The 25838-nt window shown below is 35.7% G+C and overlaps 1 protein-coding gene across 1 annotated transcript in view; it reads right to left on the bottom strand.

The window, feature by feature from the left end:
- The window catches only part of LOC106130611 (protein scabrous), a 35573-nt gene extending 15792 nt beyond the window's left edge, over positions 1-19781 (bottom strand). Inside the window, exons 1-3 of the mRNA XM_013329504.2 lie at positions 19562-19781; positions 8712-8877; positions 5568-5735 (exon numbers count right to left, since the gene is read on the bottom strand). Coding sequence (XP_013184958.1) covers positions 5568-5735; positions 8712-8877; positions 19562-19728 — 501 coding nt within the window. The 5' untranslated portion in view covers positions 19729-19781. The remainder of the gene's footprint in view (positions 1-5567; positions 5736-8711; positions 8878-19561) is intronic.
- Positions 19782-25838: the final 6057 nt, after the last annotated feature.

Genomic DNA, 25838 nt, shown 5'->3' on the forward strand with positions numbered 1-25838 from the left:
AATAAAAAAAAAAAAATTTTTTTTTATTTATATCAAGGACGTTTGTGACAACGGCCTCTGTGGCGCAGTGGTAGTACGCTTGTCTGTGACACCGGAGGTCCCGGGTTCGAATCCCGGTCAGGGCATGATGAGAAACGAACTTTCTCTGATTGGCCTGGGTCTTGGATGTTTATCTATATAAGTATTTATTATAAAATATAGTATCGTTGAGTTAGTATCTCGTAACCCAAGTCTCGAACTTACTTCGAGGCTAACTCAATCAGTGTAATTTGTCCCGTATATATTTATTTATATTTATATTTGTGAAACGTGTGTGCCGTGTGGTTCCCGGCACCAATAGAAAAAAGAATAGGACCACTCCATCTCTTCCCCATGGATGTCGTAAAAGGCGACTTTCTTTTAAGCGATGGGCTAGCAACCTGTCATTATTTGAATCACAATAGCTTAACGTGGCATTTCAGACTTTTCGGGACTGTCGGCTCTGTCTACCCCGTAAGGGATATAGACGTGACTGTATGTATGTATGTATGCACCAAAGTGGACAAGCCTCGAAGTGTCATTGTGCCAGTATAGTGGATTTAATTACAGAGGTAACAGGGGTCAAATTCGCGTGACCCCGGGTTAATAACAGGTTGAGTTCTGTTCACGGTGCGTGATTCTAACCGCCGCGGAAGACCGTTGGGTTTTTTTTTTTTTAATAAGGCTGTATGAATGCGACTGCGATCCTAACGATACATGATTTGAACTAATAATTATTCAGCTTTTTTAATTGAAGAAAATAGATTTATTAGTACCTAATAGAAGTTTAGGAATCAAATCATGTGTCTCTCAATTTTTTTCAGTAATTCTCATGTTAAGTGATTGAATGCGGATATCAAGTTTGGTGACGTGCCGTGTGGTTCCAGAACCAATAGCAAAAAGACAAAAGGACCACTCCACTCTATCTCTTTCCCATGGATCTCGTAAAAGGTGACTAAGGGCCAGGCTTATATACTTGGGATTCCTCTTTTAGGTGATGGGTTAGCAAGCTGTCACTATTTGAATTTCAATTCCATCATTGAGCCAAACAGCTGAACGTGGTCTTTTATCTTTTGATGTCTGTTGGCTCTGTGTCTACCTCGCAGGGGATATAGACGTGTTTGTATGAAGGAGTTTTAAGACCCCATCATTGGCACTGGTATTTATTATTTTTTAGGGCTTGATGGAAAATAAGGGCTTGTTCTGGTTGGCCGATGTTTTGGATGTTTAGGTATTTGAGTATATTAGTATTTTTTTTAAATACAGATTTTTTTTTAATATAGTATTTTTATTATAAAACATAGTATTTTTTTTAAATATTATACAGGTCATTTTGGTAATTTTTAATTTTTATTGATATTTTGAAACCCTCGATTTCAGGTGTTCTGTTACTCGTACACAGCCATATTTTAGAGTTTATTAGTTTTTCGTGAAATCGTGCCACGTAATCAATTTATTTATTTTTATCTACAAGTTACTTATTTGCTTACACACCTGCGTAGTGAGTGAAGTGTATCAGAAGTAAACAAGATACCTCGGACAGCGCCGATGGTAGATGATTCAATATTGACTCGCAATTACTTATCGATTTCCGGTTAAAAATATTTATATCGTAACAAAAAGTCGATAAAATCAAAATCATGTTAAGAAAAAGGTTTATAAATTGAGTTTTTAATAAAAAATTTTTTATCATAGTTTTAGATCGCAGAAGACTTGTCCACTGTCCATTTTGACCTGATTGGGAATAGAAGCCGGGACCTCTACTGCCTACACCACTGAGTACGTAATACATTTTAATATCTCCGTGAAAAATAATAATTTACCCTACCTTCAAGAATAATCCATGTATACGTCGTGGCTGTATAGAGTAAATGCATAATCCAACCAATTTTCCAAGAAAATGATCTTTTATATGGAAAATAACACGTGCTTAAGATTCATGAAAATATTACATTGTTAGTTTGGCAAAGCAACAAAAGAAAAAATAAATTCCCTCATAGATCCAAGCCTATTGTTGTTGCTATAGAAATCAGAATAAATATAAGACAAGAGAGTCGGAATAATACGAGACAATAGAGATGCCATATGTTAGTTTGAAACATCTTGAAACCACAGAACTCTTCTAAGTAATACGTATTATTTATAAATGCAACAGTTTGTAAAGTAGTGTGTGTTATATCTTAAAATTAAATTTGATAAGGTAAATAAGTTAATATTTATAGAAAATTAAGGCGAACGAAGACGCAACAACTAGTTTATAATAGTTTAAACTTATGCATAAATGTCTCGCATCTGTCACAATTTTATACACAAATGTTTAAACAGCCAAATAATAAAAAAAAAATCATGATAAAAATGAGAATTTTAAGAATAATTACAATTGAATTAGTTGAAATGCAATAAGAGAACTTAGTGATGTCATATTCCAGTAGTTACCATTTCTATAGTCTAATATTATTCTCAATCCTATGGTTGTGAGCCTTCAATCAAAGGGGAAAGGTACGGGAGGGATGAAGGGAGGAAAGGAGAGGAGTCTGCTTCGGAAATGAATGACGCGACGGCGGGAGGGAGCCCTACTTCCTAAGCCACATTCACTGTTAAAATAGTTTTCATGTAATAAATATTTTTCTTGCAATGAACTGGGTTTACAGACGGTACGCTTAGAAATACCTTATTTCCTAGTCATGTTTTTGACGTCAAGTAATTCATTTCACGCATAGAAATATGAATTAATTTCATTTCTATGGGATAACATTTTTTCCTCTTCAATATTAAAATAGGTATGTAAAAGTTTATAAATACTCAAAAAAGATTTCAGAATAGTATTGAAAAATATGTGAAAACAATATGTAAGACTATATAATTATAATTTTTATATATGTAAGCCTACAATATACTCTCAACGTACCTATTTGAGCATTCGAGTGGGAAAATTTCTTTCAAATTTTCGTAGAAAACATATTTCTCCTCAAGAAGCTTTTAAGCTTTTACGAATACCAATGTAGATTGTCGCGTGTGTTACAATTCCGAGAATCGAATATCCGACGTTACCTTTAAGACCAAACCGAGTAGAAAATACTACACAAAGAAGAACATATTCCAATTTCTGACAAAATTTATCGATATTCCTAGTCCTATACAAAGTCATCCAGACGTTATAACACGGTACTTTGCCTAATTATCGGGAATTCCGAAAAATATGGATTTCGAAATATATTTCTTTCTGGTATAAAAAGTGATATTATTATTTTTATAAAACGTTTTTCAGCCAGACTAAACTTCAAAGTAAAGTTGAAAAGAGAAATTACATAATACCTACTAATGAATTCAACTTCAGTTAATATTTCTTTATAGAAATACATTAAATCGTAAAATTTGATAATATTGTTAAAAAAAAAATCTCTCATTAATTCTAACAGCATCGAAAATGAACCTCGAACAAGAAGGAACTTTGTTGCTGAGTTAAGAAGTTATTTTTGCGCTCACGTGTTCTATAAAAGATAATGTATGTGTCATGTGGTTAGAACAAAAACGTTGAGTGTAGCATCTTATTACTATACCAAAGCCAAAATGTCAAATCTGTGATTAATTAAGCAAAAGTGTATTTGCAGCATTCCAATTTTTTCTACATTATCGTCGAGTTAGTATCATGTTACACAAGTTTCAAACTTACATCGGGGCTAACACAATCTGTGTAATTAATTAGCAACCGCTTACGTCCAAATTGACACGTAATTACTATCATTACATACATACATATGGTCACGTCTATATCCCTTGCGGGGTAGACAGAGCCAACAGTCTTGAAAAGACTGAATGGCCACGTTCAGCTGTTTGGCTTAGTGATAGAATTGAGATTCAAATAGTGACAGGTTGCTAGCCCATCGCCTTATCACCAAGTACTATCAAACGGGGCTATATCAAATTCATACTATAATACCTATATGATATATCTATACTAATATTATAAAGAAGAGTTTGTTTGTTTGAACGCGTTAATCTCAGCAACTAATGGTTCGAATAGAAAAAATATTTTTGCGTTGAATAGACCATTTATCGAGGAAGGCTTTAGGCTGTATAACATCACGCTGCAACTATTAGGAGCGAAGAAATAATGGAAAATTTTCATAATTAAAAAAGGGGGAAAATTATTCACCCTTGAGGGCTGCAATGATGTCTAAAATAACTATTCCACGCGGACGAAGTCGCGGGCACAGCTAGTAGATAGATTTATACCTATGTGAAGAACACAAAAACAAGACTTATCCCGAAATCCCCGCCAGAGTGCATCACCAGAACGAAGCTAGTCTACGAACGAGTAATATCCGAACTATTTCATTTAAAGCGACGTTCACAAAGCCAAATGAAATTAATTTCAACGCCAATCAGTCGTCATTGTATGCGGTGTTCGAATATGTGAAATCACTCTTGTGTCCCTTTACGTGTGAAATTCAACTATCTCGTTGATTATTTCACAGATTCCCGTGTAAAACAATTTCATTTAAATTGAGTTATTTAATATTACACTTATTATGCTCAGCGTTATTGGCATTTGTGTATTTTCGTTTAAGTAAGTATTATGTGTATATATAGTAAAATAATTACCACAAGTCAATTTCCAGGCGCTTGAGAATAAGATAAGTATACTAAATTCAATCTATCTCTTTCCCGCTTATATCCTAGACAACTACAAAGACGTATAAAAATACCAAGATAGGTAAACTACTTTTTAATTTTTTAGTCTCTAACCAAACATATTCAAGTTAGCTTAGAGACTTAAAAATTTGTCTGCAGTTATTTCGTGTAATTATCTGGTTAACCCAATTATGATTCGTATTCGTATGTAGAACCCAGAATTTTCGCAGAGACTGAGTGGTCATAATCAGAAGTGCTAAACCTCACGGCACAGAAAGACTTTCTCACAAACTTACAAACATAATATGGAGATATTCCTAAGCACCTTCATGGAGTAGGTATTATAATAATTTCCACTTTTCAAAATCACGCTGCGTATTTCTATCGTTTCATCCGCACGTTGAGGGCACTATTAACTGAGTTTTGCCCAGAATTACCATTACAATGTAGCAGGAGCGACCGATTCGGCTCGACCGCCACCAAAGGGAAGATCTTCCGCCAGGCTAGGTGTTACCCCTGGGGAACCACGCGACAGACGATGATGACGAGGTTGTATTTATATTCGAATCTTTGTAATCGCGATTTAGACTCTTCGCTGCTATTGGCCGAGCGCGTCATTGTCTTCGCTATGACTGACAGTTGGTGTGTGACATAAGTGACGTCACAACATCTTTCTCGTGGCGTTAATCTCTCTGGAGAGGGATTGGGTAAGTTGGGTTCACTGGGTAAATTAGTGACGTCACAACATCTTTCTCGTGGCGTTAAAATCCCTGGAGAGGGATTGGGTAAGTTGGGTTCACTGGGTAAGTTTAGTTCACTGGGTAAGTTTGGTTCACTGGGTAAATTGGGTTCACTGGGTTAATTTTGCAGTAACATACCCACACAAAAAAAATCACTTCGCCGAAGACACTCACCTCCTTGGCCAGCTTCCCGACATGCGCCCGAACCTCGGACCACATGGTCCTCATCTGCTGCCCCTCGTACTTCAGCTGCCCCACCTCGCTGTTCAGCTTGTCCACCCTGGCCTCCTGGGTGCGAGCCATCTGCGCCAAGTCCGTGGTCTCCATCAAAGCTTGCTTGAGCTGTCAACAATTTTTTTTTTTTGTTGTTAGTCAAAAGTTTTTAAGGCCTGGCAATTTTGTGGCTTTCGAATTTTGATCTGAGATCATTTTTTTTTTTAATTAAGGCTAAGCTCAATATATAGTACAAAAATAGAATTTGGAATTCAAAAAATTCAAAATTCAAAATTTTTTATTCATTATTATAGGATATTATTATATGGCTTAATAATTGTCGTATGGTTTAACAACTTGGTTGACGTCAAATAAATTACTTAAAAACTAAGTTTACTGCCGCTTCCAAGGCGTCAGTGCAGAAGAAGCGGTAACAAACAATAATATTACATACATATATATTATAGTTCCGTCTAAATCCCTTCTGGGTAGACAGAGCCAACAGTATTGAAAAGACTAATAGGTCACATTCAGCTTTTTGGCTTGATGATAGAATTGAGATTCAAATAGTGACAGGTTGCTAGCCTATCGCCTAAACGAAGAAACCTAAATTTATAAACCTTTCCCTTAGTTGCCTTTTACGACATCCATAGGAAAGAGATGGAGTGGTCCTATTCTTTTTTTCATTTATGCCGGGAACCACGCGGCACTAATACAAAAAAGGAAATATTTCGGTGAAATATTTCTATTTTAAAACTTCAATTCGAAAATAGTCATTAAAATGAAACAAATTAAACCATAATTGAAGCTAATTGGCGCTGTCGTGCCGACTGCCGACTCAACACTCGAAGTTATTAAACTACAGATTGATGTAATACCTACATATAAAACCCCTTTTCGCATCGGGAATTTTTAAGTGGAAATAATTATAAAAACAGGAATAACAGATGCGTCTTGTATAGGTATTGATATCAATAAATAATCAAGTAGGTAATATGAATATGCATGAAAATAATAATGAGTGTGGAGGAACAGGGAGAGGTCTGTAAGGATCGTAGCAAGTGGAAATCCATAGTCTCTGCCTACCCCTATTATATTTATTTTTTTACATACATACATACATAAAGTCACGTCATCCCTTACGTGGTAGGCAGAGCCAAATGTCTTGAAAATTCTAATAGGCCACATCATAATGATAAAATTGAGAAATGAAGCGGTCCTATTCATTTTTATTGTGTTTGAAAATGTAAAAAAAAATATTTTCATATTCAGGTAAATATTTACGTTATAACTACATGTCATCCTAAAATGCTCGAATGATAAAATTGAATTTCTCCTATACCTATATAAATATCATGTAGGTAGGTATCAAATGTCTTGCTCAAAGTTGGTTTCCAACTGTACAAAATTATTTCACACTTGTCAAATTAACAAGAACGTTTGTTTAACAAACCACATTTAGATCTTTAGACATTTTTCCTCATTTATATTTTGCCATCGAGATTTTGTTACATTTACAAAGTTAATTTTAGTGACACTAAGCCATGTTAAAATATGTTTTATTTAATTTGAAATAACACAAAATGGACGTTACAAAATCATTTAAGTGATTCCAATAAATATCCGACGTTTAAATTATCTTTTCTTTCTGAAAGCAATTAAATATAAAAAAAAATCGTTTTGTATTTTCGATCACGTTCATTCGTAAAACATAATGCCAGTTACTTCTCTTTCCGTGCAGACCGTAAAAGTAAACCAAGGAAGAAACTCGATATTATCCTTTTTGGCGATGCACTTGCAACCTTTCTCTAATCCAATCTCAATTCCATCCTAAAGCCGTCCAGCTAAACGTGGCTTTCGAGTCTCGTGATAGGCTCTGTCTTCCCTATAAAAAATGTAAGATATTATACGTAGTTCCACTATGAAAATATTAATAGAAATATGCACGGCGAAGCCCCGCGCAAAACGATTTCAATACATATTTGAACTCAAAACGTGCAAGCGTAGGTATTTGAAAATTTAAGAAGCGATTTGCTTGAAATCTTGGGACCTAGAAAATAAATAAACATAAATCTAAAATCATAATATTGAAGGAAGATTCTTTCAAAGACCTAACGATGAATTTCTACCGCAAATACTTTTAAACACGTATTGGAGGTATGCATACTCACATAACTGCCCACTCGGAGGCAGATATTCGATTTTGTATGAATATTAAATGCATCGAATGCCGGAAGAGGGAAATATTATTGGACTACATATTTGGTTTATATTAAATCATCCTGGACTTTGGGAATTGGAGTTTTAGAAAACTGCGCAGATGCAATTACGTCACTATCACTTATTATCGGCGTTTGATCAGCTTTCAATTGTTTTGGCATACCTACACCTATTTTAATGACGTACAATTTTTTTATTGTTTCTCTAGGTATTGATTTACATTTGACAGTCGTAAGTTTTAAATGATGCCCCCCCACAAATCAATCAAATTTGTACAGTCACGATAATTTTTAGTGGTTCTCGGCAGAGTTGAACAATTCCATATCTTCCCTTCCCAAAGGGGCAAGGCTGAAGGCAGGCGGCCGGTCAAAAACTGATGCCAAAAACTACCAATATGATAAACTAACATTATTTTCTGTGAATAGTGATGCTGTGTGGTTTCCCGGCAGCAATACAAAAAAGAATAGCACCACTTCATCTCTTTCCCACGAATATCGTAAAAGGCGACTAAGGGATAGGCTTTCAAACTTGGGATTCTCTTTTTAGGCGGTGGGCTAGCAACCTGTCACTATTTGAATCTCAATTCTATCATTAAACCAAATAGCTGAACGTGGCCATTCAGTCTTTTCAAGACAGTTGGCTCTTGCCCGCAAGGGGTATAGACGTGACTATATGTACTCGTATGTATGTGTGTTTATACAATTAAGAGACAATGTCACCTCATTCCTGATGATATGCCGCTGCCTCAAAAGAGCAGAGTTGTTAAGTCGAAAAGCTGAGTCAATCAGTCTGTTCAAGACTGTTTTCTCTGTCCATCCCACAAGGGATATAGACGTGACTATATGTATGTATGTGCGTTTATACAATTAAGAGACAATAAGTCACCTCATTCCTGATGATATGCAGCTGCCTCAGAAGAGCAGAGTTGTTCACACTGCGGCTAATCTCCTTCATCTCCACCCGAAGTTCGTTCACGGAGGTCTTAGCCCACTCCAGAGCCATCTGTTCGTTCTTCTCATGAGTGTTGGATGCGTGTAGCAGGTTCATTTCCCTGTGAACAAACTTGGAGTTAGTAGGTAATTCTAGTAAGTACATAGTTATTGACATAGTTAGTGCTTTATTTGTATTGACTGAGTGAACGAAGATCTGTGAGTCGACTAAGCGAAAAAATAATTTTGTTGTTAATTAAATGGAGGATGTTTTAACAGTTTAAACATTAAACTTATAATCACGTTTTTTTTCCGCTTACGGGAAGACAGAGCCAACAGTCTCGATAGACTAAAAGGCCACGTTCAGCAGCTGTATGGCTTATAGCGTAAACAGATTTTCTAAAAATGGCAATGTACGTTTTTAAATCAATTAAAAAAAAACAACTTAAATATTAATATCCAGTTAAGTATAATAAAAGCAATAATTTTTTTTTAAACAAATTTCCTGATACGGATATCGAACCTAGGTAAACCTTTTGGACAACTGCGCTACTGCTCAATAAGGGTGAACGTACACCGGCCGTGAAATAAAAAAGAATAATGGATGCAACATGTTATGCAACGGTGGTGGCCATCACCGTGTCTCCTCTGACCACCCTTCCGCCATTTCCGCCATATTGTGATGGCGTAATTACCCACTTTGAATAACGAATGTCATACTTCAATGATGTGAGGTTAATCGGGAATTTTAACCGACTTTTAAATGTGGGTGCTGTTTTTGCATTAAGTAGGTATTTGTTTTCTTTGTTGCAAGGAAATTTGGTTGTAGTATTTTTACTTTATATATATCGTAAAATAAATACTTACATATAAAAATAATAGTGCCGTGTGGTTCCCGGCACCAATACAAAAAAGAATAGGACCACTCCATCTGTTTTTTAAGGCGATGGGCTAGCAACCTGTCACTATTTGAATCTCAATTCTACCTTAAAGCCAAATAGCTGAACGTGGCCTATCAGTCTTTTCAAGACTGTTGACTCTGTCTACCCCGCAAGGGATATAGACGTGATTATATATATATATGTATGTATATGTAAATAAATGAAATAACTACATAGATACCCTGTAATCTATCCATATTTTCAAAAAAACTGATAGTAGAATATTCGAGTTCTAGTTAAATTTTTAATCGGCAAATAGTTTTGTATCGTTTGTGATCGTGCGACACATATTTGCTTTGACTTGTCGCCACGATAACGCGTATCAGTGCATTACTGCCTCTTTACAAAGTAAATATTTGATTTATTGAGGAATTTGTACTTAAAAATATTGATGACGCGATAGAAAATGAAAAAAAAACGCTTTGAGGTTAATCGATGAAACTATACCTAAATGTAACTTTGAAGGAAATATTTGTTTTTTTGTATTAATTATCTTGTGCCGTGTGATTCCCGGCACCAATATTGTAAGAATAAGACAATTCCATCTCGTGTCCATGGATGCGTAAAAGGCGACTAAGGGACAGGCTTATAAACTTTGGATACTTCTTATAGGCGATGGGCTAGCAACCTGTCACTATTTGAATCTCAATTCTATCATAAGGCCTAACAGCTCAGAACTGATCGTGGCTTGTCAGTCTTTTAAGAATACTGACTCTGTCTAACCCGCAAGGGATTTAGACATGATTATATGAATGAATTAAAATAATTATTTCTATTACACACTTCCGTTAACTCAATAATGCCTTATGTTTCACTACGAGAAGGCATCTGAAATATTTTTAATCCAATAATAACTTACTTTGTTCAAAGGCTGGCCAAATAACGTTTCAATCAAACCGACTAGCTATTTTCGACAAACGAAATTTAAATTGAAAATGTAAAATAAACAGCGAAATCAATTTAAAAGCCTGGTAACACAAAGGTTTCGTCTGCGGTCGTCTCACAGAGCAGATGCAAGCGTGGCATGTGCTTTGTGCCCCATACCTAAATAAAAAAAAAATAGAATGCGCCGAATTTGAAAAACGTTAGAGCAATGAAAAATAGCCTTTATTCTGAGGGCGATAGAGTTCTAACATTATAACGGATGCTCGAAAAAAATGTATCAGCTGGCCAACGTGCATCGAGCCAAATGGCTTCGAAATTCGAATAGAACAGCCGCCATTAGATGAGCACCTGCCCTTTATTAACGACTGGCCACTCGTACCCAAATTTTGGATTTGGAACACCTTAAGTCGCGTGCCGGCCAACAAAGAAAAAATATTTGAATTTAGATAATAGTATGTTCTCAGTATTAAATTTAGTTTTAATCAGTTTATGAAATTTATTTCTGTAATAAATTTAGTAAAACCTTACTTACATATGTATGTTAGAGAAAGGTTTCAACTTTTGAAATTTTTACCTATACCTAATAATTAAGATATGTTGTCTAAAAAATATAGTCATTTCAGTGTTTTCAGTTATAGTTTATTTTCCAGTTCACAAAAAAGAGAAATATCACACTATTTGGGTTACCCTGAAACTAAGTTTTCTAATAAATCATCACACCGATTTCCCGCAAGGGTAGGCAGAGACTTCATCTAAAATCAAAAACTCAGACCCATCATCAAAGGTTAATTTCTTTTTATTCTAATAATAATCTGACCTTAAATTCAACCAAAAACTAAATCTACATTCACAGAGACTTAAAATTATGATTTCATAATTACTCTTTTTTGGCATTAGTGTGCACGCGCCGGCGGATGTGGCCCGCGCGCTGCTTCCGGTACGGATATAAATAAACACTACATTTTAACCAGATGTTCGCCCTTACTAAACTTGAGCGAGACCGATTTCATACGTAATTAGATGGGGGGTTTAGTGTAGCCCGCTTTGAAAATGTTTTTTTTTAATATTTCAAACACGTCTTTAAAAGTATGAGAATGACCAAATAACTTTCATGCCACAAACAAGAGGGCTTTGATAAATTGGTTAAAAGGTTTAAAAACAGTTTTATTTCCGATAAATGACTACTTTGAGCGGAAGCTAGTGAATAATAAATAAGAAATGCAAATAAATAATTGTTACGAAACGCGATTCGCCAAAAATAACCAAGCCAACTAAGGCCTACACAGAAATCGTATATTTTATTTAAAAGTAGCGATGACAGAGATAATTACAGCTCCATCGGACTGCGAGATAATCCAAATTTGAATTTAAAAAAAAATGCTTTTAAACAGTCAGAAATGGCTCTGTCGGATTCCAATTACCACAGAGCTCAGCAGCTTATAGACACAGAACAAGTTTCTGAATGCAATCTTGTTACTTCTGGTATTTGAATTTACGCTAGAAATAAGAATTCTTTATTTGAATTTAAAACTTGTGATCTTTAATCCTTTTTAAATCGGGTTACGTTACGTCCTACCATTTGACGATATCCATGGGACAGAGATGGAGTGTTCCTATTGTAAAGTGTAGGTTACCACACGACATAAAGTTTCATAATGACATACATACATATAGGTACATATAATCACGTTTTTATCCCTTGCGGGGAAGACAGAGGCGACAGTCTTGAAAAGACTGATAGGCCACGTTCAGATATTTGGCTTAATGACAGAATTGAGATTCAAATAGTGACAGGTCGCTAGCCCATCGCCTAAAAGGAGAATCATGTTTAGAAAGAAGCCTATCATAATGAGATAAAAGGAGTTTAACAAATTTGTAACCAGCAAAAAGCATGAAGCTCAACAAAACTGCCAAATGAAGCAATTTAAAGCCCGTCACTTGGCGAACTGAGTCCTAAATTCCCTGCTAATTAATCTGGACATTGTTAATTCGTTCACGACTTTCATTGCATTTCTTCAACCTTACGGATTCAACCACCGAAAAATAATGTGAATAAATAACAATAGGTACTCCTACTCACTAATAAGTTATTTATTAATTATTATTATACATAACAGAATACGACTAAGTACAGCATCAACATTTATTAATTTGAATAATAATGTTTTTACTTTGTAATTTAGAATAGTCTTTTTGTATTATTATAATATAATTAATATTAGTGTATTATTTAATTAGGTATATGTGTTGTTACTTAAGTCTCTTCAGTTCGGGTCAAATACAAATCTTAAATTATTTTTCACCTTAAGCATATAAATTTTTAGTTAAAATTACACTGAGTACATATATAATAAGATAAAAAATAAATAGTTGAAACATATCTGGATCATATCCCACAGGATTAATTTATTCACATTAGTGACTAATTTTGTTAATGATATCAAATGTTATCAAAAATATATAGCGCGTGAAACTACAGTGATAAAGGTGAGCGAACAAGCAGACTAACAGGAATGCCCACTACTACTTTGTGGCGCAGCGGTAGTACGCTTGTCTTTGACACCGGAGGTCCCGGGTTCGAATCCCGGCCAGGGCATGATGAGAAAAAAAAACTTTTTCTGATTGGCCTGGGTCTTGGATGTTTATCTATATAAGTATCACTACATAGTATAAAACAAAGTCACTATTTTAGTCTGTTTGTCTGTATGCTTAAATCTTTAAAATTACGCAACGGATTTTGATGCGGTTTTTTGTAACAGGTAGAGTGATTCAAGAGGAAGGTTTTTATGTATAATTTTTTCCGAATTTTGCACCCGTGCGAAGCCAGGGCGGGTCGCTAGTTTATTATAAAATATAGTACCGTTGAGTTAGTATCTCGTAACACAAGTTTCGAACTTACTTCGAGGCTAACTCGATCAGTGTAATTTGTCCCGTATATACATATTTATTTATTTACTTGGAATTGTCGCTAACTTTATTATAATATTGTGAAACGAATTGCAGCAATGCATATGTCGGCTTCAACTGTTCTTGACTGCTGTTTGTTTTGACAAAAGAAGGATTTACAGGAAGAATTGCGCTATCCAATGTACTGCGACACCAAAGCGATAGGAATTTGCTTTCGATGGTTCCACAAAAAGACAACAAAAATGAAGCCGGGACACCTGCTCAGGTGAGGTGAACTGGCTACTCCGCTTCACATTGCATTATCAACCAATATTCAACTATATCACGTACAGTTAAGGTCCATTTGCAAAATCTGCAATTTAAAGTGAGGTTTGCATACCTGCGTTGCAACGAGACAGCTGATGGCGTTGTTTTTTTTTTTATTCGATCTTCATATCTGGGGTTTATTTTTGGACCACAGTCGCGCCTATACGACTTTTATTGCTGTAAATAATTGTGACTAGTGTCTAGGCTTTGTTATTGATATTTATGGACACACATACATATAATCACGTCTATATCCCTTGCGGGGTAGACAGAGCCAACAGTCTTGAAAATACTGATAGGCCACATTCAGATGTTTGGCTTACTGATAGAATTGAGATTCATATAAAGTGACAGGTTGCTAGCCCGTCGCCTAAAAGAAGAATCCCAAGTTTATAAGCCTACCCCTTAGTCGGCTTTTACGAAATCCATGGGAAAGAGATGGAGTGGTCCTATTCTTTTTTTGTATTGGTGCCGGGAACCACGCAGCACAACTAATTACATTGTAAGAATTATAACCCTAATATTACATTGTAAGAATTATTAATATCTTAAAGCTGAACGTGGCCTATCAGTCTTTACAAGACTGTTGGCTCTATCTACCTCGCAAGGGCTATAGACGTGACTATATGTATATATGTATATGTTATCTTGTGACATTACAGCGCATCATTATAGTTGACATGGCCGAGTGAGCGACAATGGTCGTGTCAATCAGCGCGCCGCGCAGTGGAGGGCCCTCGGGAGCGCCCTTCCAGTATCAGGGTCGTTTGTTGGCTGGTAGCGCGGTCAGCAGGCTTTTGAGGCTTCCAAGCCAATATACAACACTAGAGGCCGCCCGCGACTTCGTCCGCATGGAAACCCTATCAATCCCGCGGGAACTCTGGGATAAAAAGTAGCCTATGTGTTATTCTGGGTCTTCAGCTACCTACATACCAAATTTCATGGTAATCGGTTCAGTAGTTTTTGCGTGAAAGAGTAACAAACATCCATACATCCATACAAACTTTCGCCTTTATAATAGTAGTAGGATGTAGTTTTTGTTTCTTTTATAACAATACAAAAAACAATAGGACCACTCCATCTCTCTGCCATGGATGTCGTAAAAGGCGACTAAGGGATAGGTTTATATATTTGAGAATCTTCGTTTAGACGATGGGCTAGCAACCTGTCACTATTTGAATCTCAATTCTATCTTAAAGCTGAACGTGGCCTATCAGTCTTCACAAGACTGTTGGCTCTGTCTACCCCGCAAGGGATATAGACGTGACCATATGTTTGTATGTATGTATAAATATGTACTTACTATTTTCTTGTTACTGTGTAAATTTTATATGCAATAAAGATATTACAAACAAACAAACAAACAAGACTTGGACGTTAAAAAAGACTTACCTACGTAATATGATCGAAACTGTGTGGTAAGATTTATTTAGTGTTTTTTTTTCATTTGTTCCGGCTCAGGGTCGAAAAATAATCTGAAGAGACGCTAAAGAAGTATAGAAACTGGATTCTAATGAAAAAAGGAAAGGTACTTGAGTTTCCTTTGTTTCAAACGAGATACTTCAGATAAGAAGTAGGGTCAATTAATCTTTGTGTCCGATTTAAAGCTTCTTCATAAGATTTCAACGTCAAGTGCCATCGATATAATTGAAATGGAGGAATGACTCAAAACTGTAGACAGTATTGAAAAATTTTGAGAGCATTCTATTTTAGGCTCTTGTCTCTGTGGAATTATCCGACTGCGAAAATAGTAGTTATGTGTTTATACATACATACATATACCTATTGTCATGTTTAAACCTAATATGGTTAATGATCCGTGGTCATCAAGTGTCATCATGATTCGAAACGTCCGAGATAAAATACTAGCACCTGTCACTGCTGAACGTGGCCATTCAGTCTGTTGGCTCTGTCTACCCCGCAAGGGATATCGACGTGATTATAATGTATGTATTAATAATTCGATAAAGTTTACACAAAATGCAAAAGACAACATTCCCTCTCGCGAAAAGCGCATTATTGAAAGCTGCAAAGCTCTGAGTGCTTTTAATATTCACGACGCTGTTATAATAAGTTTAAACTCGCCGCCTCGACTTCAAGTATGTTGTTTTACATTTAATATAAAATAAATACATACATATGGTCACGTCTATATCCCTTGCGGGGTAGACAGAGCCAAAAGTCTTGAAAAGACTGAATGGCCACGTTCAGCTATTTGGCTTAACGATAGAATTGAGATTCAACTAGTGACAGGTTGCTAGCCCGTCGAATAAAAAAGAATCCCAAGTTTGTAAGCCTATCCCTTAGTCGCCTTTTACTACATCCATGGGAAAGAGATGGAGTGGTCCTATTCTTTTTTGTATTGGTGCCGGGAACCACACGGCACATAAATAAAATAAATAAATGTACTAATTTTATGTTTGAGGGATCATTAGTTTTACTTCCCGCGTATAAATTTCCTTGTAGTTCCTGGCAATGCCTTGTGGTTCCCATGAAACAGCTGTGGTGGGTCCCCGTCGACTTAAAGAATCCCAAGTTAATAATCTTTCCTTTGATTATCTTTTACAATTCGTAGTAAGAGAGATATACCTACGCAATAATTTCTTTTCGCTACTTAGGAGGCTTAGACTAGACGTATGTTCTTTATTCTCTATATTTATTCCCTAAGTCGACTTTTACGAAATACATAGGGATTATGAAACAAAACTACATATTATGCAAATAAAAAATTTAAATTTCAAACTAATATTGCAAAGCAATATTGTTTAATTTACATATTTTGCTTTGTTAAGTGTCTTTATTCATTAAAATCACGATCACTCTTCGAGTAAGTAGAGATATGTGAAGATTAATTGCGCATACGCATCGCTCAGTGTACTGGAAGTTCTCATACATGCCGCGAAGTCAAGCGGCCACCTGCGTCAGAGTTCTGCTCCCACGCAACGACAAAATGTGAAACTGTGTGAACTGAGATTTTTACTTAAAAAACAATTAAACACCTTATTTAAGAGCCTAGAATGTGTTGTTAATATTGCTTACCTAATACTTTAATCTAAAAAGATATTTTAGTTTTTATTCATTTTAAAAATTTATCCGTTCATGATTTTTATTATTCAAGATAATAATAAAAATCATGAACGGATAAATTTCTCTCTATCTATACTAATATTATAAAGCTGAAGAGTTTGTTTGTTTGTTTGAACGCGCTAATCTCAGGCACTACTGGTTCGTATTGAATTCGCGTTGAATAGACTATTTATCGAGGAAGGCTTTAGGCTATATAACATCACGCTGCAACTATAAGGAGCAAAGAAATAATGGAAAATGTGAAAAAACGACGGGGAGAATTATTCATCTTTGAGGGCTTCAATTATGCCCAAATTTACTATTCCACGCGGACGAAGTTGCGGGCACAGCTAGTTTTTATATAAAATTTCAATAGTCATGGTTTCTTCATTGCTCCTACTGGCAACAGTTTGGAAAAGGCTTTTAGAATTGTATTTAATTATGCCGTGTTGTTCCCGGCACTAATACAAAAAAGAATAGGACCACTCCATCTCTTTCCCATGTAAGATGTCGTAAAAGGCGAATAAGGGATATGCTTACAAACTTGGTATTCTTTTTTAGGCGATGGGCTAGCAACCTGTCACTAGTTGAATCTTAATTGTATCGTTAAACCAAATAGCTGAACGTGGGTATTTTCAAGACTGCTACCCCTACAGGCTCTGTCTACCCCGCAAGGGATATAGACGTGACCATATGTATGTATGTTTAATTATGCCTAACATTGGTATCAAAACATATCTAAAACAACTAAGAGAATATAATATCCGAAAGCGCAAAGTTTAACGTTAACCAACGGGACAAAAGGCAACCATGTCAATTCATTTTAGCGTCCAAAACAGACTCAGTATGCAATTACTATCAGCTTAAAATTTAATTACATCGTTCATTTCACCATTAATTGCAGCCCGTTGAAATTTTAGTGAGAACCAGTTGACGTTCTCTGTAGCGAAATACCCGAGTTTATCAAAGGAAGGTGTTCTACCCAAATGACGCAATTAAGATTATGTCCTATAGTGATGTTAGGTTAGGTTGGGTTAGGAAACTTTCGGATATCCGATTTTGAAATATATTCGATTCATAAATCCGAATTAAATGCTTCGATTATCGACTAACTATGTATATTAAGTTTAATCCACACTATTATTAAAGTTGATGCTATGCAGGGACTTATTTCTATCCTTAAACCAAACAGCTGACAAAAGCCTATCAGTCTCTTCAAGATTGTTGACTCTGTCTACCCCGCAAGGGATATAGACGTATCGTGTACGTGTATTTTTTCTTAATTTATTTTTACAAAAGAGGTCTTTAAATTATTAATGTTATTTTTGCATGTTATTTTTCTTTTTTGTGACATATTATCTTTGTTATTATTTTTTTCGGCAACATCTGAATTCTTATCACTCAACTAATGTTCTTAAAAAGGAGTGGTTAATTCCCACCCTGGGATTCGAATCTTAAATCCCCGCTCAAAAATAAACGTCACAGCCCTGATTGTCTCAGATTCTCATTTCCCAGATAGGTATTTTCAGATAGGTAATCGTCTCTCAATCAATTCCCTTTAGAAGCGACGCAGTGTAACATTTGCGGTGTAAATTTCAAATCTTGTTACCTCCTGTTTTTTTTTACAGGGACTAGAATTAAGCCATATCCAAAATCCTCTGTGCAGTAAAATCCATTGACTAAGTTAACTTTCTTCGAGTATTTTTTGTTTTTCTTTTTAAATAGTATTTTATGTTTAACAAACTTTTTGTGTAATAAAGGGAATTTTTTTTAATTTAAGATTTTATATCAAATTATATTTATTTAAATATAATTTTAACACTATTTATTTAGAGACCTGATTATTTTGGAAGGGGTTAATAAATTTTTAAGTTGTTGAATTTATTCAAGAGTTTCGTTTTTTTTACGTATTGTATAAAAAAAATGTTTGATATAAATCTTATACATGATTTAAACATATATATTTTTTTAATAAATGCCGGTCAAATTAAAAAGTATATGATTTAAATTAACTGTTTGCCGGTCAAATCGATATTTCTTTAAGAAATAAGTTCGTTACGCAATTTATTTAAATTTGTATGTTTTTCGTGTGTTACATAAATATTATTCCAAAAAAGTAATTTCCGTAACTAACTAGAGCTCCGCCTAAATAAATCTAAAATTCCGAGCTCGCTGTTCCCGAGGGTATTTATGTATGTGTTGTATCTCGTATAAATAACAATATTTACCAAAATGGTTTTTATATATAAAAAAGAATTTGAAAAAGTATAAAAAATAATCCTTTCAGTGATACATGATATTATCAGCGTAATAATAAATATAAAAATATGAAAAAAGACATTTTAAACCCATAAATAAAAAGTTGCGCGCTTTCATTCATTTCGCATTTGCAAGAGTAAAACTTTAATAAAATCGCAGTTAGCCAGGTGAGAATGATAACAAATAGAGCTTTTAACTTTAGGCGTAATAATTTTATCTCAGCGCACAAAATCTGCCAAAATCATAAATTACGAAAGTAAATGGAACAATCGACAAAATCCTATGTCAATAGAGAATTATTAAAAGTTTCTCAAAGAAAAAAAAAGAGTTACAAAACATAGACAAACTATTTAAATAGACAGCACAAAATCTAGACAAAAATCAGCCGAACGCCGCCGCCGGAACTCACGGTAACGCTGAAAACTTAACAAGTTAAACTTACTTGAGTTCACCAATCTCCCTTTTCAGACGAGTCACGTCGGTCAAATGGACGGTCTTCATTATTTCTATCTGCTCAGCCAACGCTTGTATCTCCTTCTTGATCCTCAACTCCGCACTCACTGTCAAAGTCATAGTTATTGCAACACAAAATAATAAGCACTTCTTCATTTTGACGTGTTATTGTTACGGTCGCGTGCGGTCGCGTGGAGCGCCCGCGTGCACTGGAACGAATGAGCCGGCGGCAGGAACGCTACACAATTTATACCCGCGGCGGGCAGGAGTGCCAGATACGCAGATGTGCTCAACAGTTGTCGGAGCCCGCATCCACTGACTAATTTTATCGATATGAAATAAATTATGACGGCGAATTTTTTGTACGTTCGTGATTAGCAGCCGTGCCGTGTGGTTCCCGGCATCATTAGAAAAAAGAATAGCACCACCCCATATCTTTTCCATGGATGTCGTAAAAGGCGACTCAGGGATTTGCTTATAAACTTGGGAGACGTCTTTTAGGTGACAGGCTAGCAACCTGTCACTATTTGAACCTCAATTCTATCATTATGCAAAACAGCTGAACGTGGCCTATCAATCTTTTTAAGACTGTTGGGTCTGTCTTCCCCGCAAGGGATATAGACGTGATTATATGTATGTATGTATGTGATTAGTAAAAATTGATTGGGTTTTATTAAGCTTTTGACTGCGTCTTAGTTATTTATTTAAGGACCTTAACCTAAATGTCTTGATTCAGGTGTTTGATTTTATCTTGATTTGATTGAATAGTCATTGCTACATGGCCGCGGTGGGATTCGAACCGGTGTCTTTATGCGCAACCGCATTTTGACCAGGCACCTTACCCATTCGACCACCGACGTTCTGAATTTTTGTCAAGTTCAATTATTACAAAATCATTGCTCATTTTTCTTGTTTCGAAACAGATAATACCCACAGACTTCTCATCTCAAAGTTAGTTTCCTAGATCCAGGCGTGCTGACCTACTTTTGTCTGTGCAAGGAACACAGTCATCTTCCTATTTATACCAAGTATAACACCTTTTTTTGGATTTCGGCTAGCAAAAAGCTTTCAACTGAAAAATTCAGTCAGAGAAAGAGAGTAAAAGTCAGTCAGTCTTTTCAAGAATGTTGGCTTTGTCTACCGCGTAGGTAATATCTATATATCTATTAAGACGTGATTATATGTATGTATATAAGTATTCGGTACGATAAAAAAAACTTAGGTATACGTTAAATCTAGTCATAAAATCCATGTCACCTTTCCAATATTTAATTTTTCCTTTTTTTTGCGAATTCCTTTTGCGACTACGCATTTTTTGCGTATTTTTGGGTTATAGTTGCTTATATTTTAGATTTTCAAGATTTTGATAAAGATACGTTCGCCTATTCCTTCCCACCCCGACCTTGCCCTCCACACTATCTTTGTATATCTGCTTAGTCAACCTGCTTTCATTCATCCTCTCCACATGACCAAACCATCTTAACATACCGTTTTCTATACCTGTTACTACATCGTCATTCACATCACAACATTAGTTACATAGAAAATGTGATTATGTGGAATTTTTTAAAGAACCACTCCATCTATTTCCCATGGATGTCGTAAAAGGCGACCAAGTGATAGACATATAAACTAGGGATTCTTCAGGGCGATGGTCTAGCAACCTGTCACTATTTAAATCTCAATCCCATTATAATGCCGCGCAGCAGAGCGTACCCTTTCAGTCTTTCAGTGCTGTTGTCTCTGTCTACCCCGCAAGGGATACAGACGTGATTATATGTTTAAATAATCGAATGACAACACCAACCCCTTCTTAGACAGTGTTAATATCACACAAGACAGCAAAAACTGAGAAATGACGAGGAAACTGGGAATGCCTGTAAAATGTCGCGACTCACAAGCCGGCACTCGCAAGTACCTACCGCGCATCGCGAGATTACTCTAGACTTACGAATTGTGTAGAAATGACAATATTTTTTTATTTTTTATTTTATTTTATACAGACATTGAAGTGTAATCGCTTTGCAAACAATCAACTGATCACAAAAAAACTCATGAAGTGTAGATTATTGTCTAAGTTCAAAGCTAATATAACGCCACATCACGTTTTTATCCCTTGCGGGTAAACAGAGTGTAATAGGTATATGTATAAGAACAATTTAGATTTGAACTTTAAAGCAATGTACCTATTGTATGTATAATGTTGGTGTGCCTTTTCCAAAAAAATAACTAAGAAATGTTATCTCAGTAAAAGGCATTCTTACATCAATAACAATTTTCAGAACGAAGTAATTTTGTTACAAAATTCGAAGTTACGACCTCTGTATTTTAGTTGTCATTATTGTAGAAAATGTTGCAGTGCGGTTTGTTACCGCTTCTTCTGCTATGACGCTTTGGACGTGGTAGTGAAATTAGTTTCAAGTAATGTTGTGAAACCATAAGATATGACAATTACTCAGTGACGTTGGAAATGTCCCACATTAATGAATTAAAATTTGGAATTTGACAAATTCTGTGCAATTTTTATTTGTTTAATTTACTATTTATTTAAACTCTTACAAACAATACGCCGCGGGAAAACATCGCGAACACAGCGCTGCACATTCAGGAAATTCTGCACATTCATAGTTCTGTGGACGGCAGAAGAATCGCATGGGTGTCGAATAACTCATTGCGGGAGTGCATTTCACCGGAGCCCTGTCTGGGACCCAAAAGCAACTTGGATACCATCCCGACATGTTTTCTGTTTTTACACCTATAATTTGTCGTTTGATTCACAAATAGAGTTTTCAACGTCTTTGTAAAATTGTGAAACGGTGAAATCTAATGTAATCTATACTAATATTATAAAGCTGAAGAGTTTGTTTGTTTGAACGCGCTAATCTCAGGAACTACTGGTTCGAATTGAAAAATTTCTTTTTGTGTTGAATAGACCATTTATCGAGGAAGGCTTTGGGCTATATAACATCACGCTGCAACTATTAGGAGCGAAGAAATAATGGAAAATGTGAAAGAAACGGGAAAATTATTCATCCTTGAGGGCTTCAATGATGCCCAAAATAAATATTCCACGCGGACGAAGTCGCGGGCACAGCTAGTTTATAAAATTTTCAAAGACGAATCAAAACCAGGTTGAATCAAAGTTTCCGATTTTAATGGACAATTCCTCACTGTATTTGCTAGTGTTGTGTGGTTCCCGGCACTAATATAAAATAGACTAGGACCACACCCACCATCTCTTTCCCATGGATGACGTAAAAGGCGACTAAGGGATAGGATTATAAACTCCGCGATTGGCGATGGGCTTGCAATGTTACTATTTCCATCTCAATTCTATTATTATGTCAAACGTGACCTATCAGTATTTTCAAGACTGTCGGCTCTGTCTATCCCGCGAGAGATATAGACGTGATCATACGTATGCACGTATGACAACTTTAAATTAAATTGACCCTTACATGAAATTAGATTTTCGACGTATGTTCGCTCTGGGTAGGTTAGTATTTGAACCTAGATTCATTCATTCGACTACCTTTTAAGTATTACATGCTATTTATTATACATATATACAGCACATTTTGATTTTAATTTCCAACGTAGGAATTATCCAAAGTAAGAGCTGAAGGTATAAAAATAAGCGTGATGAATATTTGAATACGTTTATTCAAGAGTTCAAAGTCGGATTGAGATAATTTTAATAATGTTTTCAAATATTTATTCTTACTTAATTTTTACATCAGAACGTTTGATTACTGTAATGTAATGTAAATTGTGTTTCTACGCAAAATCAAGGCTTTATAACTGGGAAGTCCGGGTTTTGGTAAAAAAATAAGTTGTGATCCACGGCTTGAGACGAACTCGAGGTCCTGAATTAAAATTACATACATACATATGGTCACGTCTATATCCCTTGCGGGGTAGACAGAAACAACAGACTTGAAAAGACTGAATGGCCACGTTCAGCTATTTGGCTTAATGATAGAATTGAGATTCAAATAGTGACAGGTTGCTTACCCAACGCCTAAAAAAGAATCCCAAGTTTGTAAGCCTAAATTAAAATTAATTACCACAATCCAAAAACAAATATTTAATAATCAATACTTATATTATAAAGCTGAAGAGTTTGTTTGTTTGAACGCGCTAATCTCAGGTACTACTGGTTCGAATTGAACAATTCTTTTTTCGTTGAATAGACCATTTATCGAGGAAAGCTTTAGGCTATACAACATCACGCTGCAACTATTATATTATATATAGTTTTATTTTCTCGACCTTCGAGTCGGTTTTTTGTCGAATTCCCGTCCTGAAGTCAGGAAGAGGGAGATTCGACGTCCCCTTCAATAAACATAGTGTTCCCTAAAACTTTACTCAACTTAAAATTTATATACATATATATACATACATACATACATATAGTCACATCAAGTTTATAAGCCTATCCCTTAGTCGCTTTTTACGACATCCATGGGAAAGAGATTGAGTGGTCCTATTCTTTTTGTTTTGGTGCTGGGAACCACACGGCATCTATATATGTATATATAAAAATATATATAAAAAAATGCACCCCGGATCTTTCCAGAGAGGTCATGATGCCTACAGGACTAACGCTATATAGAGGATGCCAGTAGTATACATACATACATACATATAATCACGTCTATATCCCTTGCGGGGTAGACAGAGCCAACAGTCTTTTAAAGACTGATAGGCCACGTTCAGCTATTTGGCTTTAAGATAGAATTGAGATTCAAATAGTGACAGGTTGCTAGCCCATCGCCTAAAAAAGAATCCCAAGTATGTAAGCCTATCCCTTAGTTGCATTTTACGACATCCATGGGAAAGAGATGGAGTGGTCCCATTCTTTTTTGTATTGGTGCCGGGAACCACACGGCACACTATTTATTTTACTCAAATATATATATATAACAATTGCATATGTATATATTTACAGCTATTTTCATACTCGTAGCGTAATTGCTACGCCGTAGGCCACGGACCGCTACGCCGTAGCCGTGCTACAGTCACATGAAATTGAAACTTACATAATTTAATTCTATGCACACTCTGTCATGTAAAATAATTTCCAAAAGTTAATATACAATTTCACTAATTAGTCTCGTTTATCGTGTGGAGCCGTAGATTAATTGCGCATGCGTTTCATTTTAAATGTTTTTTTTTATTTACTATATTCAATGTTATCTATGATAAGAACAGCAATTTCTTTTTTCATGTTTGTTTGTTTGAACGCGCTAATCTCAGGAACTACTGGTTCGAATTGAAATTTATTTTTGTGTTGAATAGACCATTTATCGAGGAAGGATTTAGGCTACATATCATCATGCTGCAACTATATGCAGCAAAAAAATAATGGAAAATGTCACAATGTTCGTTCCCTTACTTCTCCGAAACGGCTTGACCGACTCTCATGAAATTTCGTAAACATGTCTGAGAATCGGCCAACATCTATTTTTCATACCCCTTCGTGATAAGGATAAGTGTCCACCCTCAACATTTTTTTTTAACTAGAAATTACTTAAACATGTATACCTACATACATGTGGTCACGTCTATATCCCTTACGGTGTAGATCTGTCTACACCGTAAGGGATATAGACGTATAGATAGTATATACTCAATAGTCCCGAAAAGACTGAATGGCCACATTCAGCTGCTCGGCTTAATGATGGAATTGAGATCCAAATAGTGAAAGGTTGCTAGCCCATCGCCTAAAAAAAGAATCACAAGTATGTAAGCCTATCCCTTAATCGCCTTTTACGACATCCATGGGAAAGAAATGGAGTGGTCCTATTATTTTTTTTTTGTATCGTTGCCGGGAACCACACGGCATAGTGTGTTTGTATTCGTATAAAAAAGCCCAAAACCCCGATCAGTAATCCGATGCCGCCACCGAAGCCCTGGACGGCGCACATTTCGCACTCAGTCAATTATCATCATCACATGCTGCCCGAGGTCATACTACTAACCTGCCCTCTTTAGTATACTGTTACACATATTTGGAATCCCTTTAAATTCATTATACATAACTTAGCCCAGATGTCTTTAGAATTAAATATATAGTTTAATACACTTGTTCATATTACTTTATCTGAATACACATTACATAGGTATATATATTATCGAGTCTATATATATATATATATATCCCTTGCGGGGTAGACAGAGCCGAACTGTCTCGAAAAGACTGGAAGGCGACGTATTAGTATTCTCTCTCGGCGTAAAAGCGGAGTTGGCGATATCAATATGTC

The sequence above is a fragment of the Amyelois transitella genome, chromosome Z, assembly GCF_032362555.1.
Source record: "Amyelois transitella isolate CPQ chromosome Z, ilAmyTran1.1, whole genome shotgun sequence".
Classification (NCBI taxonomy): domain Eukaryota; kingdom Metazoa; phylum Arthropoda; class Insecta; order Lepidoptera; family Pyralidae; genus Amyelois; species Amyelois transitella.